The 18,141-nt window shown below is 46.9% G+C and overlaps 1 protein-coding gene and 1 long non-coding RNA gene across 5 annotated transcripts in view; one reads left to right on the top strand and one right to left on the bottom strand.

The window, feature by feature from the left end:
• The window catches only part of LOC144093771 (uncharacterized), a 173,221-nt gene extending 164,723 nt beyond the window's left edge, over positions 1–8,498 (top strand). For 3 of the 4 annotated variants that reach the window (XR_013306325.1, XR_013306326.1, XR_013306323.1), the window contains exon 4: positions 7,179–8,498. This is a non-coding gene — a long non-coding RNA (uncharacterized LOC144093771). Of the gene's footprint in view, positions 1–4,391; positions 6,165–7,178 lie in introns of those variants that run through there. The other variant, XR_013306324.1, reaches the window with a different exon arrangement.
• Positions 1–15,904, bottom strand: part of LOC144093770 (uncharacterized) — a 62,033-nt gene extending 46,129 nt beyond the window's left edge. The window contains exon 1 of the mRNA XM_077627472.1: positions 15,330–15,904. Within this exon, the coding sequence (XP_077483598.1) occupies positions 15,330–15,786 (457 nt within the window). The 5' untranslated portion in view covers positions 15,787–15,904. The remainder of the gene's footprint in view (positions 1–15,329) is intronic.
• Positions 15,905–18,141: the final 2,237 nt, after the last annotated feature.

The raw sequence follows: 18,141 nt of genomic DNA, 5'->3' as shown, positions 1-18,141 counted from the left end.
TTCCGTGTTTTGCTGATTAGAGACCACACCCGTGGAGCCTCCGCAAACGGAGTGCGGGCGGAAGCACTGCTGGTGCTGTTTCTAAGACAAGCTCTTCCGGGAGCCGCCGTCAGTCATCCTCCCTTCCGTTATTCCCGTTTCGACCTTGCGTTCCCATTGGGCCAATCCCACGGCGTTTGAAGCGTTGTTTCCTGTTCTAACTTTGTCATAAGAGGTCCCACTGCGGTCTCGTACTTCGGGACCCCTTGCTGTATTCCATTTTTTTTTCATTAAATTTTTAAATTACATGTTTTATGAATAAATGAAAATTAAATTAAAGTATGCGACCAACGCACACTTAGAACGTGTTAATAAATCTATGCACACGTAATTAACAAACAGCGATATCAAGTCTGACAAAACAACATGAGCTACTGCTATTTGGACTAATCTTCGCACCTTGCGAATGCAAGAAAAGTAACAAAAAAACCCATGCTAAAGAACAGCGCTTCCTGTTTTTTAGAGCGGTAGAGCGTAAGCGCATGCCGCGTCAGTCTTTGAGTCTTTTTTATTTATTTTTTTTCAAAGCCTTTTGACCTGAACTTCATTTCAGTTTTATTTTATCTCCTTTAGAAAACGGTAATGTGAAGAAGCGCCGACCTGTGCCCAGCAAAATTATGGCGCCCTAGTGCCAAATAAGCTTGTCTGAACGTCACGCGAGGCTTGGAACACTGCTTTAGCGACTAGGCAACGGCCCCATGGCAAGAGTGGCTCGTCTTAACCCTCCGCCGACTCAATAAAAAGCACGCCTGAACCGACTCCATCATTACTCAACCACTCAGGGGCGGCAGGTTTGGTCGGGGGAAAAAAAAGTGCATGAAATCACGCACAAAAAAAGTGATCGTATCTTTCGCGAAACACCTCAAGACTTTTAACGGTGGCTGACGTGGTTGAAGCGGTCACTTGCTGCCTAACAAAGTTTGCGCAGGCAGCACACGCTACCGTCTTCCTCTCAGCGTTTAGCTAAAACAGCACTTGCTCGCTTTTTTTCTAAGCGCATTTTTTTATTTACGCTTAAAGCACGGAAACTATAAGTGCACCTGTTTCTTTGTTCTTTACAGAGACCGGGGGTTAACAGAAACGAAGCGTGTAGCTGTAAAGAAACAACGTGGTCTGATCTCCGTCCCAGCGGGGATTGAATTTAAAGCGCTCTTCGAGCCGGCAGGGCGCGGTGAGAAGAAAAAAAAATGAAAAAAAGACGGCAGGTCGAAACGTGATTACGTTAAGTCAGGGCCACGTAAAGGTTGTTAAATAAGCGATATTTGGCGCGCTGTGACGAAACTTCTCCCCCCCCCCCCTCCCTTTCACGAGGAAAAAAATAAAAACGAAGTTAAGAAAAGTCGAAAGGCAGGAAATTAAACTTCTCGGTTTTTCTCTTCTTGCGAATACTCGTAACGATTTAGCACTGTTGCTACCCCGATGACAACGCATTCTGGCGGTGAAAGAATGGTGCCGAGAAACCGCTCGATCGAATTACTATTATTTTTTTTTCTAGTTCAGCGCATTTGAGATAAGCAGGCGAGCTCAAACCGGGTGTAGAGGATTTTCGGAGAAAACGTCACGGACAGGCAGTAGCAGGTAATACGGCGCTTTGACAATGGAGAGGCCACGCCCGTTTGATGGAATGGGGTGGACAATGGCGAACGGAGTTACGCGTTTTGCCATGCCGAATGGTCCCCAAAACTACTGCAATAAGAAATGCAGCGCTAGCTTAAACAAGAAGAATAACAAGAAAACAATGGTGCCTCTTTACAAGCAAAGGTATAACGGGCAGTAGAAGCTTTGGCTTGGAGTGTTGCCGCCAGTAAGCTTATGAATAAAATTGCGCTATAATCCGATGTACGCCTATATTATGACACTGCGGAAATGCACGAGTGCTGTTGAATGTTTTGATTGCATCCGAACATAAGAAACAGCACAAGGAAGCCGGTCACTAAAGAAACCATTATGCGATCTTTTCATTACGTCACTTGTTAAACACCCACGTGGTAGCAGCAATAACGAAGCGTGTACGACATGTCTACATAGAATTCACGCCTGTTCGCGGAGTCTAGGCGCAAAGCATTTGTTTTTATTTCCATTTACTTTCCAGCAGTGTAAAGCGTTCCCAGAGGGATCGGTCAGGCGGACGTGAGGAATGGGGAGGCTTGCATTGGCACAGTGACATTTACAAACATTTTCTGTACGCGACGAGCCAACCACAGAGAGAAATTATCACATACGAATAGAACGAACGTGGGCTCTATACAAGCACGTGCAAGCGCGGAGAAGAGCACTAGCGAGAGAGGCTATCAACTCGCCCTCGAACGCAACAGAGAACGCATCACAAGTAAAGACACTCTGCACGCTCGAAATGGATAAAAATCTGCAACGTTTTGAAAGAACCTCTCGTTGGTCATCTCGTGAGGATATTATGTATTCATGAGCAGGTAACATTCATCTGTCGTCAGGTGTCTTTTTTTATAAATCTTTGCTTTCCTTCTTCCCTCGATACGAAACTAGCGCCTGATTTTATAAACGTTGTTGCTATTGTTGTCGCACAAATCATAAGCTATTACGTAAGCAAGTGTCCTTTGTGTGAGCTTCTTAAACCTGCATGCCAGATGGCAGTGGGGTAATGGGGCTATTTGTCGCTTCGGCGGACGTGCTTTCTGTTACGTGCCTATTCTTTCTATCTTTTTCTTTGGCACCTATTTCTATCGACTCCATTCTCTTTCCTCACAGCAGTGATAGTTGCCGATAGTTTGAGCCACAGCAGTCGACACGCCCGTGCACTTTCCTACTCATTTTCCTTCCTTTTCAACAGCCAGGTTACAGGAGCAGCAACCCATACTAGAAGACGTCGGTTCGAATCCCACTGGAACATATACATCTCCATGTGTGTTTTATTTACTAGAGTTTTCTCGTGGCGTGGACGGACGGACGGACGGACAAATATCTGCGGACAAACAGAGGGGAAACAGTAGCCGTTAAATGCATTCCTGCATTATAAACGCAACCGTACAGTGAATCCATTGAGTGAATCCACGACGCCAGGAAGGAATTAGGGCGGTGATGCAAGAAGAACTGGCGAGTGTTTTGACATGAGGCCCCTGGGTTATTTGTTCTCAATATTCCGCGAAAGAAATAGTATACAAAAAAGTTTGTGCTCTTACTCGCAGGATATGCCGCTGCCTGTATGCGGCTTCAGCGTCGCGGTAGAATCAACTTGACTCCAGCTGAATTTTCTTAAAGCAGTAAAACAGTATTGAACTGCATGATTCATGCGCTCCTATGGTTTCTGCGACGAAACGGGACAAAGAAGCCAAAAAACTACCAGCGCCGCTTTTTTCCTTATTTTTTAGTAAGAAAAATCGCGCTCTCTTGCTTCGAGTATAGTATAACCGAAACGTTGAAGACTTTTCCATGCATAGAAAAGCCGCTCAGTATCAGACACGAATATTCAAGCCTGCATACCGCTTTTTTTTTTTTTTTGCTGTTTGAACTTAATTTCTTTCCTCCAAGTACGCGATGCGCACTTTCAGTAGAATTACAGCAGCTGCAATGTGCAGATCCTGCTTAGCATTTTTTTTTTCTGTACGCGGAAACACAGAATAATTAAAGTTTAGGCAGCGAATCATTATTGCGCGTTATTTTTTTTTTCAAAAAAAAAAGACCGATTTAGGCAGTCATTTTAATTCTAATTTTTGCTTAAAAATGCTGCTGGAAAAATATTCCCAAATCGTAGAGGTCAGTTCGACGGAGAGCAACTCGCATAACAAAAGGGAAGTATTACACTACATAATAGTACACTGGCAATTCAAATGAAAATGTGATGGACAGTGCAGCTCACCACAGTTAATCGATTGGAGCGGTGAAAAGGGGGAATTATTCGGTACGACGCTTTATTATAAAATCTGAGCAAAAAATATATGAAGAAATGTATGGACAATACGCTATGTAATGTTTATGGCGGCAGGGTCTTGTGGAATATCTGGAAAGGTTATCTATATTTGGTTCTACTCAATATTCATCATCACCTGAACCCTAATTTATACAGCGCGTACTTTAAAAGTTTTAAATACAGCTCCTATCCTCTAGCTCCAGTGGATCCTTAAACTGGAACATTGAAAAAAAAAGGAAATAAAAGAACGCCTGGTATAGTTCATGCTTGACCACTGAACCAGTTCTTATAAAAAAAAAATCGTAGCCTCTTGAAGTTGTAGCATCAGTTTTGTTCCACTGTTTCATATCGTTTTGTTATTACATTTTATTGTATTTATTTCCTGTTCTTCTTTGGCTATATTCATGTTAGCGCTTATCAATCTATCAATCCCCTTTTTCTTTGCATCCCCCCCCCCCCCCCTGCTTAGCCCCCTGGAAGCGATGTCAACCCTACAATGCGATGCCAACCCGCCCCCTGCGTTGCGCAAGGCCGGCTGATTGATCCGCCGCTTGGGCAACGCTTTCCTGAATGCTCTCTAACTGTATGCGTGGGGCTAAAAAAGGAAAAGCTATAGAAGCCCTTTCAATACGTCACGCAAGTGCTTGCCCAGCCCTGTAGTGGTTGCCACATCGTGAAAAAAGAACTTGCCTGGTGTATGCGCCCCGAAGAAAGGTCACTCGGCTCAATCATTTGCGGGCGTATAGCGTGTGCGTATACTCTGATAACTGTTCCGCTGTCACGGGATACTGCTAGAAGACGCACGTATTGTCCGAAATAAAAAGCAGGTTCTGCTCACGAACTTGAACTTGCTCAAGCCACTGTGTTTCAGCAGAGCGGTATTTGAACAGTATATCAGTGCGGTGCACAATGAAGTCGCACGGTAAGGGTAGTGCATGTTTGGTAGTGAAGTTTGGCAATAATTTATGATAAAAAAAGGAACAACAAAAAGGATCCCTTTCCTTTTTTTTAGAATACTGGAATCCACGTGGGGTTCCTTTAGACAAAAAATTAAGGAACGAATAATGTAACTGATGCGATAATATGCGATATCATGGACTTTGTGGATTAAGCGTTGCTTATTGTTTGCTGCGACCCTGCTGCGACTTTTGAAGTCAACCGGTGTTTCGTTCCGCTCCGTGCACGTCAGATGGCGCTTCGTTGCTATTTTGTTGCACATTGCGTTTGGAAGCGGATGAAGACTATTTCAAAAGTACAGCGCGAAAGGCTTAGTGTTTAACGACACGCGGGGTGAATGGCTGCGCCGTATCTTCCGTGCACTCCTCTACGGCGCCTCTTTCTCAGTGTTGTCTTTAACCTCCTCCTTCATCCTTCCCTCGTGGCGCGGTTCGGGTGCCTACCAGTTACCACGCCTTTCTTTCCCTTTCTTCGCATAAAGTTTACATTATTCTGCGATAGCATAGAAGCCAACGTATTTCTCTCATCACAGGATCGTCACTGTACATGTCTATTGATGACTGCCCCCAAGTTCCAACCTCGTTGGGCACCCCTTCTAGGTGGCGTGCTCAGCCTTACGTCCCGTCTAGTGTTCTGTTGCTCTGTCGTTCATTGAGACGTTTTTGGTGCCGTTTCCTAAAAGCTGTGTAATTAGTTCATATAAACAACGTAATTTCACTATAATAAATAGAATATCTAAAAAAAATGGCAGGCTATTTAGCGCGGTTAGGCCACAGGCGAATTAGGCGCGCTGGAACTTCCGGTTTGGTTCGAGGCTTCGTTTTCAAGGCCTAGAAGGCTTCAGACAAAGATCGACGAATTCTGACTTACGATCTGCCTCAAGGGCAGAGCGCTAATGCTCGTATATGCGAATTTGGTCATTGTCTACAGTCATAGATCGCTGGGAGTCCCCGTATACCATTCCTGGCGCAGTGGTGCAACGGTTAAGCGATGCGCCACTGCCCTACGATGGCAGGTGCTCCCCCGTTGGGGCTTGTGAGACCCAGGTTGCTCCTCCGGAGCTCCTCCCGTACATCACCTGCCATCTGCCACGGTCGGCAGGTGGCCATTATGACGCGAGACGGCGATCAAGGGTTTTTGCTCCAACGAGGCTTCTGTGCTATGGTTTATGGGGGTTTAAGGTCCCAAAGCGACTCAGGCTATGAGGGACGCCGTAGTGAAGGGCTCCGGAAATTTCGACCACCTGGGGTTCTTTAACGTGCACTGACGTCGCACAGTACACGGGCCTCTAGAATTAATAATAATAATAATAATAATAATAATAATAATTGGTTTTTGGGGAAAGGAAATGGCGCAGTATCTGTCTCATATATCGTTGGACGCCTGAACCGCGCCGTAAGGGAAGGGATAAAGGAGGGAGTGAAAGAAGAAAGAGAGAAATAGGTGCCGTAGTGGAGGGCTCCGGAATAATTTCGACCACCTGGGGATCTTTAACGTGCACTGACATCGCACAGCACACGGGCGCCTTAGCGTTTTTCCTCCATAAAAACGCCTCCACCGAAATTCGACTGCCGCGGCCGGGATCGAACGCTTCTGTGCTATCGCAGAATAATGTAAACCTTATGCGAAGAAAGGGAAAGGCGTAGTAACTGGTAGGCACCTGAGCCGCGCAATGAGGGAAGGACGCAGGAGGTTAAAGACAGCACTGAGAAAGAGGCGCCGCAGAAGAGTGCTCTGGGTTAATTTTGACTACCTCGGGCTTAAAAAAAAAAAAAACACTCACTGACATCGCACAGCCCATGGGGTTCGATCACCACTTCCCATCGGTTTTGCAATGAGCACAAGCATTCCCCTTTCGTGATGTTGTTATTCTCTGGGGAGAACCGTTTAGGTACAATCGGTCATTGACCCCATCTCGTGCAGGCCAAGCGCGCTAACCATGTCGCTCAGTGACCAGGCTGCACTTGCGCCATTAACGATCATATAACCATCATTGATATCAGTCGCTGCGAACGCGAACGTTACAGGTGCCCGCAAAGCTCCGGCGCAGTTTTTTCACCAAAGCAGTTATCTCTTCTCGTGAGTGTGCTCTAAACGACGAATATAAAAAAGCGCAGCAGTGCCGGCCCACCGGCGTGCATATTAAAGCGGTTTGGATAACATGGTTGACGTGTAGCAACTGGACAACCAGTACGCCTTGGCGCCTTATGACGAGGATCTTTTGAGTACTTAATGTGCCGCTCTTTAATAAATTATTGTTTTGTCGTAAATGTTTCCTTGTTCTTTTTTGTATTTGCAGGTGCTGCTCAAGAAAAATCTGGCTGCCTGCCCTAGATACGATGGTCTGCAGACGAAGACGAACGGTTTTTTACCACAAATAGGTTACATCAAGCGCTAATAAAGAGCGTCGATATCTCGTTCAATATACAGCCCGCTTATGGACGGAGTTAACCAGTAATGAGCGGTTCACAAACTGCCAGGCTGCTGCGGTTCTGTACCACTGCAGCCTGATGTTGCATTGTCAGACAGTTAGGCGCTTTTTTTCTTGTGCGTCAAATCCTAGGTGCGCAGCTGCAATACTTCACTTCGTTAATGACGCCAGAGGCTCACTTAGCCTGACAGTTCACATAGTCGCTACAGCGCTGACGTCATTCGCTTCAAATAAAGAGACAGTCCAAGATTAATGCTTCAAACTAGGCAGCCCATACAAAAGCTGTACAAAACCCACCGAGAGAAAACCATATTTCGCTTGCTTCGAGGTAGTTTTTTTGTGCGTGTGTACGCGAATGTTAAACCATCGGCACTTGTTTACTTATTAGTTGGCCACAGTAGACGGGTTGTCCGGTAACAAAAGCAATAACGAATCGAGACGCAATAATATTTATACAATTCTAAAGGTTCGAAAATCTGACCTTCAATGAGACAAGTTTGTTTCTCGGTAAAGAACAAGGTGGCCTTTTATTATTATTTATTCGTTTCATTTAAGCCAAGCTTGAAGAGTCTCCAACCGAGTTTTTTTTTTTTTTCTAAATAGTGAAAACCGTCAGATAACAGTATTTAGACCATTTTAACCACTGCGTTTGAAAAAGTTAGAATCAAGCGATTTACGTGATCATAGAGCCTATAGGAATATTTCCACAGTGTTTACACTACCACTCAAAAGCTGTTGGGCGAAAAGGACTTCGTTCATACAAAGCTATCAGTTTTGGTTACAGCAAACAGCAACGAGTGCAACGCGCTCCTACACTTTCTATAATAGAATAGCTCGGCTCAGTCGAAACGCGAATCCGAAAATGGAAAGGAGAGCCCTGTTAAATAAAAGACCAAGAAAGAGACGCCGAAAAAAAAAAAAACGCCCTTTGATGTATGATAAAGTGGATGCATACGTACCGCTACTCTGCGAAGGCCAACTGATCTCGGCCAATACATCAACACTGTCAGCGCAGCCATGTTTGCCCGCCCGCCAGCGACAACAAAACAAATAAACAAAAAAAGCTTTACCGGTCTTCCGGTTCAAATGCGTGCGTTTCATAACGCTATGTATTCGCGCCGCATTCATTACTGAGAAAGCCCCTGCGGGAATCTGTACAGCAATAAAACAGTGTCACTGAAAATGAAATATCGCGGAGCAGCTCCTATAAATTTTTTTTCCTGCAAACCACTTGTTGTGAGGGGCCACGCAAAATAATAAAATAGGCAGAAAAATAGGACCCCATTGCAAAATGAAGGAATTAAACTGTAGCAGATGTTTGTATGAAGCGTGGACTAAAATGAAGGGGGAGTTCTCATACATTATTCAAATGGAATCCGCTGCCGAGCGTTCTCCTTGCGTCTCTGTTGCGTTTAAGAGAACATGAGAGGACAAGAGAGCGGCACAGGGCCCATTCGAACAGGAACTCACAGGCTCCTGCGTGCGTATATTTCTACGCTGTCCACAGATCTTTAGGCAAATCAAGCTAATACGCCAGCAAACAAAGGGGGGGTCTGCTTGACAAATCACGCGGTTTCACTTTACGCGCAGAATTACTTCAACACTGTCGAGAGATACGCGTGCAAGCTGATGAAAAGCAAAAAACAAAAAAAACTAAACGAAAGAAATGAATGAAATTGCTTTTTGGTTCTCCAAACAGAGACAGCGCATTTCTAAACGTTTTCTCAATTCAAATATTGAAAGGTCATGCAGACGGCGCGTGGCGAAATTATTGCACGAGATCACAGTATGTCAAACGAAACGTTGCCGAAATATCAGCTTAAGTTATGAGAGTCACGAATTCAAGCAGGCGTCATCTACCATCCCGGCTTACGAAACCGTACTAAACTATACTCGCTTCGCTTAGCGACGCGACAGCGAATGGAAGCGATACTTTAGGCTTAAGAAATAAGCATTCATTCTGTTTCCTTGCCCAGCAGGATATATGGTAAACCGCACGCCAATAAGCCTGTTGCTTGACATTTATTCTCGTCTGAAGCTGCGGCATGACGTTGTTTGCTTGCGCTGGTTAACGGATACAGTTAACGAACAAACTGAAGTATGGGAGCGCTAGAAACAATGAGTAATCAACGGGAACGTTACACGACCAGGTGCTACTTCTAATGGAAATGAATGCTGCAAATTATCCCCATCGGCCGTCCGCGACTTAGCCGCACGATTTCCGCGATTTCACGCAGCTCTCATTCTTTGCTTATTTGCCGAGTGTTCTCTGTTTCCATTGGCTCAAAGGCAGGCGAGCGGAAGCAGATTTACAAAGAAACGCATTTCTATGCAGAGGGCATGATTTTACGCATACCGTAAGACAACAGAACGGCAAGACTGAAACAAGACTTTGTATCGCCGCGTGATAACCTGCCTTATATTTATTTGACAAGACACACGTGGTTAAGCTATCTCTGTGCTTAAAACGGCTTCAATTACTTCATTAAATTCGCCCATTTAGTGCCGCAACGACGGCACTAAGACATATCCGGTCTGAATATTCTCACTTTTGCATGTTTTCATTGCGGACAAGGCTACGAACGACGTTTGACAACGCTTCTCATTCATTTTCTGAATGTCGCAAGGGTTGCCCGGCTAACTTGCAGCTGTAATTTCTTTTCGTAGTTTATTCAGAGCCGAACAGGCCAGTAGGTGCGCCAATTAAGCATAGGGCGACCCGCGGCCGCTTGGCGATCCGCTACGGCAGGGAGTCACTGCGCATGAGCAGATTGCCCTGACGGCGCCAGATGGCGCCAGGTTCCGGACAGCTGCGCGAACGCCTGTCGAGTCGGGACCAATCAGAGCGTGTGCAATGGCGGCGCGCGGAAGCGCGTCACGCTATGCCAGATCTCTATATATATCGACGTTTGGACATAATAACGACATTTCCGAAGCAGCGCTCGAAGTGGTTGTCGGAATCGCGTATTCGGAAGCCGGTTCGAAGAGCGCTACGGAAATACGGAACCTGTTATCCGGAGAAACAATAAGACGCGGAAACGATGAAACTAGCACGGTGTGCAACTTTAAAAGTGCTCTAAATCGGAAAGACTGGAGCAAAGCCATTGGAAACGGCTATGGAGACTGAACGGTGTACAGGAAGTAAAGCTCAAAGTTGTAAGGCAAACGCACAGAGTGCGCAAAGAAAAATAGACGAAAAGCCGCCACGCACCGGAGCTTTGAAGACCAAAAATCACAGTTATTAAAAACCAGCACTTGGGCTCAAACACAGGCCGTTTCGTCATCAGACGTTAAACCTACCGGCCCTTCCTAGCGTACAGCGTGTTTCACCTGAGACTTTCACCAATTTTTAAAAAAATGTTTTTGAGTTAGAACGCTTTCTTTTCCCGCGTATTATTGTCAGCGGTGTAGGGCATCAGAATACAGCTAATATGGGCTAACTAGCAGGCTGGTTAACTAATGTTCATAGCTAACGTTTTACCTATTACTGTTAGGTTTCGTATTTATTGAGAGACACAAGTGTAGTCCACGGCAAGTAATATCCACATCAGTTTTTAGATTTTCGAAAGTCTCATTCCCGTCACCGCCGCAGTGCAAGCAATTTCGGGGCCGCACACAGAACCGAAACCAGGCGAACAGAAAGAGCGTTAGCCACGCCCACCAACAAGCGTCACGCATCGGTGCGCCTGTTGCGTGCTCCCTGCCTGCTCGCCGTCCCCAGTCGGGCGCTGCAAAAGGAGCACGTGACACCAGCATCGCCGTGTGACGCGCACTCGTAGGCGTGGCTAGCGCTCTTTCTGGTTGCGTGGTTTCGGTTTCAATTGCGGCCCCGGATTTGCTGGCGCTGTGGCAGCGACGAGAATGACACTTTCGAAAATCTAAAAACTGATGTGGATATTACTCACGGTGGCCTACAAAACCCTCAGTAGATTAGTAGCCTAACATTAATAGTTAAACAGTTATACAATTCACTATTCAATAACTGCCTTGCTAAGAACGCCTTAGCTGTATTCTGATGCACTGCACCGCTGAGTATGCTTTGCCGAATAAAGCGCTCTTCTAACTCAAAAAGGCTATTTTTAAAATATGCTCACAAGTCTTTCGTGAAACACCCTGTATACCAGACGCTCTAACGTCTGGCAGATCATAACCGTTAAATTCAACGAGAGCACTAAATGGGCTTTCCTTTACCCGCCATTCGAAAGCAGCTGCTCCGTGCTCGCAGCCTATACACAACTAACACATGCGGCCACGTTTATAACCACTGCGCATTCTTCCTCTTGATCTTTGATTGCCAGGCAGTAGCAAAAAAGAATTCGCCCAAGAAAAGAAGAAGAAGCAACTTTGTTTTCTCTTTGTCTGCTCCACGAGCCTTAGACGCGATTGTTCGGCGCTCGCTTTAACAAAGTGTCACAAGCCTAAGCTATGAGCCGCAAGCGATGGCTAGGCCGGAGAAAGCAGCTGCGGGTGCAGCTAGAAGGCTACGCGCACACTCATGGGCACGCAACGCCTTGACAGGAGCATTGTGAAACTGCAGTAATGTTTTCGTTCCTCCACAGCTCGGCGCACAGTCCTGGCGGAACCGAAGAGATTCTCGAGCGAGCGCCGATGCGGTGGCTTGCCGATGCGCTGACTTCTCTTTTCGTCGCGCTGATGTTCTTTACATCAAATGCTCTCAACAGGTCACTTCTCCGATCTAGTGCTACACAACTAAGTTCGCTAACATTCTGTCCAATGTCGAAAGACAGCGGGACGACCTTCTGCGGCCTCCAGATGAAGTCTAGGATTACAAAAACGACGCAGAAGATGAGCTAAATAAACAAGGGACTGGAGAGAAGCCGAAGTCCGCTTGCCACGGAAACATGGCCGACGGCATTACTTGCCAACGTTTCGACAAGGCTACGTGCTTTCGTCGTTGGCTTGCGGACTGAGGCCTTCCTCCCGTCCTTAATAATTTTGTGCAGGAATAATTATTTCTTCCCTGCCCTCTGCATACCATAAACATTTATTCGTTCATTCTTTAATTTATTATTTGTTTCTTCCTTGGGTTGTGTTCCCAGAGTGGTGAAAACCAGGCTCGAGCAAAAAATGAGAAATTAGGTTTAAAATTAAAGGGCGCGTACATCGTAGTTGTTCGGCTTTTGTGTCATGTTGGTCGGTTTTCGTTAAGGAGGAAAAGTCTACAGATGAGAAGGTTACCATCATCTAGATACTAACTCGATGTTCGTTTCAAGTAGTCTCGCCATTGCTCACGCTTAAGTACGCGAACTACTAAGCAGCCTTACGAGTACTTGGTGAAACTTAATTGGCGGTGGGTCCAAAGTGTGCTTAAAACGGTTAATTGTTAGCAACAAGGGGCGAATGTGACAGCGTCAATGGATGCGCGTTGGGAACAGTGAATCAACCCTTTTTTCGAGGTCAAGTGCTCAGAGCAGGTAACATTCGCGACTCTCCCAAGGTTTTGCCATGAATCCGCCCTCTTCCTTCTTTACCAAGTATTAAGCAACTGAGGCCAGATATATATAAAAAAAACTGCTTTGCAAAAATACAATCGCTTCAGTACTGCCTCTCCGGAACTCTGCATCTATCATCTAGCAGTCTATTGTTATTGGCTAACAAGTCTCTTAAAGGCTTTGACAGATACGGCAGGGCACCGGTTCCAACAAATCACGATTCATTATTACACCCGGATGCGCGGACAGATTTCTCAATCCAACTCTTGTATTCACCGCGTTTGTGTAAAGAGGACGACTACGGAACAGATTGTGTGAGCAAAATGGCTCGCGACAACCAGATGCAACTACTGTACCTACGGATGGCACAACGAGGTGAATTTGAGAGGAGAAACAGCGTCAAGAGGAGTTAGCTAGCTAGCTAGCTATGCGCGCCGGGAGCGATCTGGCCAATGTCGGAAAAGCTCATCTTGGAGCTCACCGCGAGTGTTTCTATACCACTTCACTGACACAAGTCGGTGCCCTTTGAGCGTGCGAGCCTGTAAATATCTCTTGGCGTTTCCTGCACTACGTTCTCTCTATTTCCCTTTCCCTTACTTCTGAACATGTGTCTCCACTAGAAGTCAGTTTCCCCAACGTGTATTTCGTTATGCTGGCCGATGAGGGTCTTATGCAAACACACTTTCAAATAAATATTCTTTTGCGGAGCAGTTCAAGTTGACTTGTTTGCTGTACTTCCACAACGAGCAGAATGTAAAATAGAGACAGGAGAAAAAAAAAAGTTTTTCACATACTGCGCCTCAGAGTAGTAAAAAAACTACGGATACTTGTTGGCTGGCCTCTGCCAAAACTAGACGTAATAATGAAATCGTCACAGCAGGCGCGTTTAAATACGCAGTTAGTAGGTGGCTAAGATAAGCGGAAGAGAGTTTACGGCATTGCAGAACTCGCTAGTTGGATATAACATTCTGCAGAGACGTACACGCGGCAAAGTCGCTCCCCTATGCATGTACGTTCGATCACGTTTTCGCGATGGCACATACATAAGAAAAAGGAGCATATCGACTAGGTACCACGAGCATCAGGAAAGTTAACAGTGCGTAACAAACGTCGCTCTCCTATCCACTTATACTGGTGCCCTAGACATGAAGAAGCATCATCTCAGCAAAAAGCAGTATAGCGAATTTATGCCGCTTTTTACTGATCAGTAATGCTCTTCGCTAAAAGCACGAAACGAACGTGGGAACAAAGTGAGAATAAGTGTAAAGCAAATAATTCAATGCGTTGTACATGGCCCCAGATCATAAAGCATGCAGGTTCAGCAAGGGAACATGGCATAGGGTATTAGTCGCTAAGCTGTACGAATTCGGTGCCACCGACTGCGCGTAGACAGTACGAATCGCAAAAATAGTCCAATAATTATTGAGACATCAAGTCATGTGACAGGCAGTATGCGAGGCATGGAAACAAATATGGCACGATTTAAAAGTTTTCGCTGATTATTTGCTAGTTATTGCTTAAACATTCGACATGATGTCAATTTTTTTCTACAGTCAGACGTTATCGTGCTTAATGAGTAGTCGCCACATACGGAGCGACAAGTGATCAAAGCTGTCTGTCTATATTTTTTCCCTCTGGCGCGTCAACGCTTATGATTATCAGACAGTACCAACTGACAAATGTGATTAATATGTGCTTGCGCCACCCTGAATATTATTATGACATCGCCCAAAAAAGCTCTGGCATTTGTGCTCATCCCCGAAATCTCGACGTAGCGTCTCGTGCGAGCGAAAATAAAAATATCGGAGGGACATGTACCGCGGCGCTAAACAAATATAATAAAATGCAGAAATGTCTGGTAGTCACTAATCGCGTGTCTAAAATAGAGCCTCTGAGCAGAACTTGTACGAGCTCTTAGCACCAGTGCTAGCGATGACATCTGGAGATCGCTAGACTCCCGACTAACATTTGCACGTAAATGACAAAAGAGTTCAATGAATTCTAACCTTTCGACAGACCGACTGCTAGCAGCGCAGCTAGATCTGGCTGAGATTCATACTGAGAGCAAAAGCGGTGACATCATCGAACAACAAACATTAAACCCTGCCTTTAAAGACAAGTGGCCATACAGTGACTGCACAGAGGGAGAGGGAGAAAGCTCCGTCGTGAGCGCGTGTGCCGGGCTAGGGGCTATTTTAAAGCGAGGGCGGTGTCGCAACGCTGGCCGTTCCGAGACCTTGATCAAGTTACAAGTTAACGACTACCTCGGCCTCGCAACAGCAGTAATCAATCGGAACGCTACAAGTTGATCGCGACGCGCGTCGGCGAGACAAGGATAAAAGAAGGCACAAAAACGGTCAGATCAGGAAGCACCGAAGGCACGCAGCCTCGCGAACACCTCAGCCGATCGGTCCCTGTAACGACTCAAATTCGCTGATGCGAGGACTACGTAAGCCTGCCTGTCAACCGACACGTGCTCGACTTGGCGAAGGTGGCCCGTTCGGGAATTCCCTAGGACGCCGCGAGAGTGTCTAGTGCGCGGGGAGATGCGGAGAGTGATGGTTACCGGGGGGCATGCTCCCGCTCTCGGCGGCCAGTTTGAGTTCCTCGGGGTCCACTTCCTCGATGACAGTGCGGCCCATGGCCTCGTCGAGCGCCTGGGCCCGACGAAGGGCCACCTGCTTGGCCATGACCACCTGTCGCTTGGCGATCAGCGTGCACCGGTCGCAGACGCAGTCCACGTACGGGCAGTAGCGCTTGTGTCCCCGAAGCAGCACTGTCTTGTTGTGGTTCTTGCAGCGCGCGCAGTTGGGCGTGCGGCCCGACGGCGTCTTGGCCGCCGGAGCGGCCGGAGTGGTGGCTGCCGCCGTCGCTGGAGCCGCTGCCGCGGGCGCCGAGCGCGCCGATCCCGCGGCAGCGCCGCCGCCGCTGCCTGGCTTTCCGGCCCCGTTGACGCTGCTCTTGCCGCCGTCCGGGCTGTGCGCGATGATCAAGTTCAGCTCCTGCCGCACCATGACTGGCATAACCCGCACAGCTGACTTGACTACACGCAACTGACTCGCCACCCGCTAACCGGAGGAACGCACGCGATCACGTGACGCGCCCTGCTGCCGCCGGCTGCTCCGCCGAGGCGCCCCCAAGTGCCCAGCGACGCCCCAACAGCGAAGGACGAGCAGCGCCGAGCCAGCCGAGCGATTGCCACATCGCCGGCGTGGCGCTTTTCTTTCCGCGCTTTTCCCCGCCTAGGTACAGGCGCGCGTTGGGGAGAAACCGGTCACGCGGCCTAGGGAGCTCTGCGCTCCAGGTCGGAGGAGCGGCTTTTGCCGCCGCTTTGGGTACGGAAGTGGCGGGATCGGCTGGATCTCTCGGGCGTTTTTACGACTCCCAGAGCTGGGGGGCGACCTCCGAACGGCTTTTGGTAATGATCGGCGGCCATATATTTAGTGCTACTGCCGCTGTCGCCATTTTTCATCCTGACAAACCATCGACAACGCAAGACGAATCGACACGTAAATCGCGCCTGACACATGGTGGGACTGTTGCGCGCCGCCGCGAAGCCATTGGCAGGAGCGGGAAGTGGTTTTTCTAATTAAAAAAGACTGCGAAGTCTCCGCAAGCCGTTTCTAAGCAGTGGCAGTTTGATGTTTGCTTCATTATAATGGAAGAGATGGCGGGCACCGGCTACTCAAATTTGCGGCAGTGTTGAACGTTTTTTTTTTACGCACTGCGACACACTATTATTTCCGCATGCATGGTCTTGCTGTCAACGTGATACGATAGCGGTAATTAAAAAAGAGCAATTTGCAGCTGCTACACTTTAACTGATAATAATTTCTTTCTGGGCCATAGCATAATACAATCACCGGAGCAAAAACCTGGCGCCTTCCGGCGTCGTCCAGAAAAGTCCTGATTGGCTGGAGGGCATTGACGTCACCGGATCGTGTTCATTTGTACGAAGTCCCCACCCGTCAACCGTGGCGGTGGCCAGAAAGAGCCCAGGGAGAGCAACCTGGATATCGCCAGCCCCACCAGTCACTTCTATCCAGCAGCTTCGAATACTATATGGCATTGCCAACACAAGATGTAATTGGGCGTCCCTGTGGCCATGGGGACTGTGCGGACAATGCTTACAATTTTTACCTAGAGCGTTTGAACGCGTATTACCACTTGGGTTGACTGAAACTTAAGTTCTCATCCTGATATGTGCTGCTGTGATGGTGAATATTCTTAGATGCAATAGATGCGTAGTATTTTGTTCCTGAAGCCCTGAAATGTACTGGCGTCGTTTAGATTTTATCTTCTCTTTAATGAAACTATTAAAAAGTACCTGTATATTCCAGCTGCCTATAATTGCGGGGAGAAAAATAACATGCATAAAATGGCAAATGGTTACGCATTAGCAGCAAGCATAGGCCGAAAGTGGATTTAATTATATTCTACCACCCAATACATTTGAAAACCGGCCTCCGATCCTTCGCTGAGGAGGTTTTTGTGGACCCTACAAGCGGCAGCATGCTCGCCGATCCATAATGCAACGATGGGACATGTACGTAAGTACGGTGAGCAAGACCGTCTGGTGGTGGTGTTAATGTGCAGGCGCAGATAAGCCTCACATTCAGTGTGTCGGCGGTTTTTTCACTCGTGCCTCATGTACAATATTTTTAAACATTTAACGTTTTTTGGCTTATATTTGAGGCTTTGCGTAGCAACGATTTATAGGCGCGAGTAGTCGTGAACGTTAAACAGTATTGGTAGATTATTGTCAGTTTCAAATATAAGACGTACACTCAAGAGATGACTGACATGACATGACTATCATAAAGAGAAAAAAGCTTGATATGCTCTGCGTGCAAGACTCAAGATATAAACGAGATAAGGCAAAGAAACTCAGAAAGGATACGAGATCTACTACACCGGTGCCAGTCACGGAGGTCTTAAGAAATGGAATGGGAAACATGCTGTGCGGAGAAATGAAAGAAAACATGATTAGATTAAAGCCGAAGGCTGACAGGCTAATAAGGATGAAGTTGGATACTGGAGAGTTATACCCATTGTAAGGGCCTACACTTTACAGAATGTAGCAAGAAACAGCGAAAACCAAGCTTTATAGAACATTATGACCGTAAGACGGCTAGATGGGGTGGACAGAGTTCTTACCGGAGGCGATCTCAGTGGACACATCGGAGGCAACAAAGAAGGCACTAAAAGAGTGCACGAAGGATGTGCTATATGAAGACAAACGAGTACGGAGAAAGGATAATAGACTGCGCAACTGCGTTTGGCTCGGCTATCGCGAACTCTTCTTTATCAAGACAAGAGTCCAGCTCATCACTCACAAGAGTGGCGGGTAGTGTGCACAAATTGACTACCTTCTTTAC

The sequence above is a fragment of the Amblyomma americanum genome, chromosome 6 (genome assembly GCF_052857255.1).
Source record: "Amblyomma americanum isolate KBUSLIRL-KWMA chromosome 6, ASM5285725v1, whole genome shotgun sequence".
NCBI classification, from domain to species: Eukaryota; Metazoa; Arthropoda; class Arachnida; order Ixodida; family Ixodidae; genus Amblyomma; species Amblyomma americanum.
This window is presented reverse-complemented; position numbering and strand designations above follow the sequence as displayed.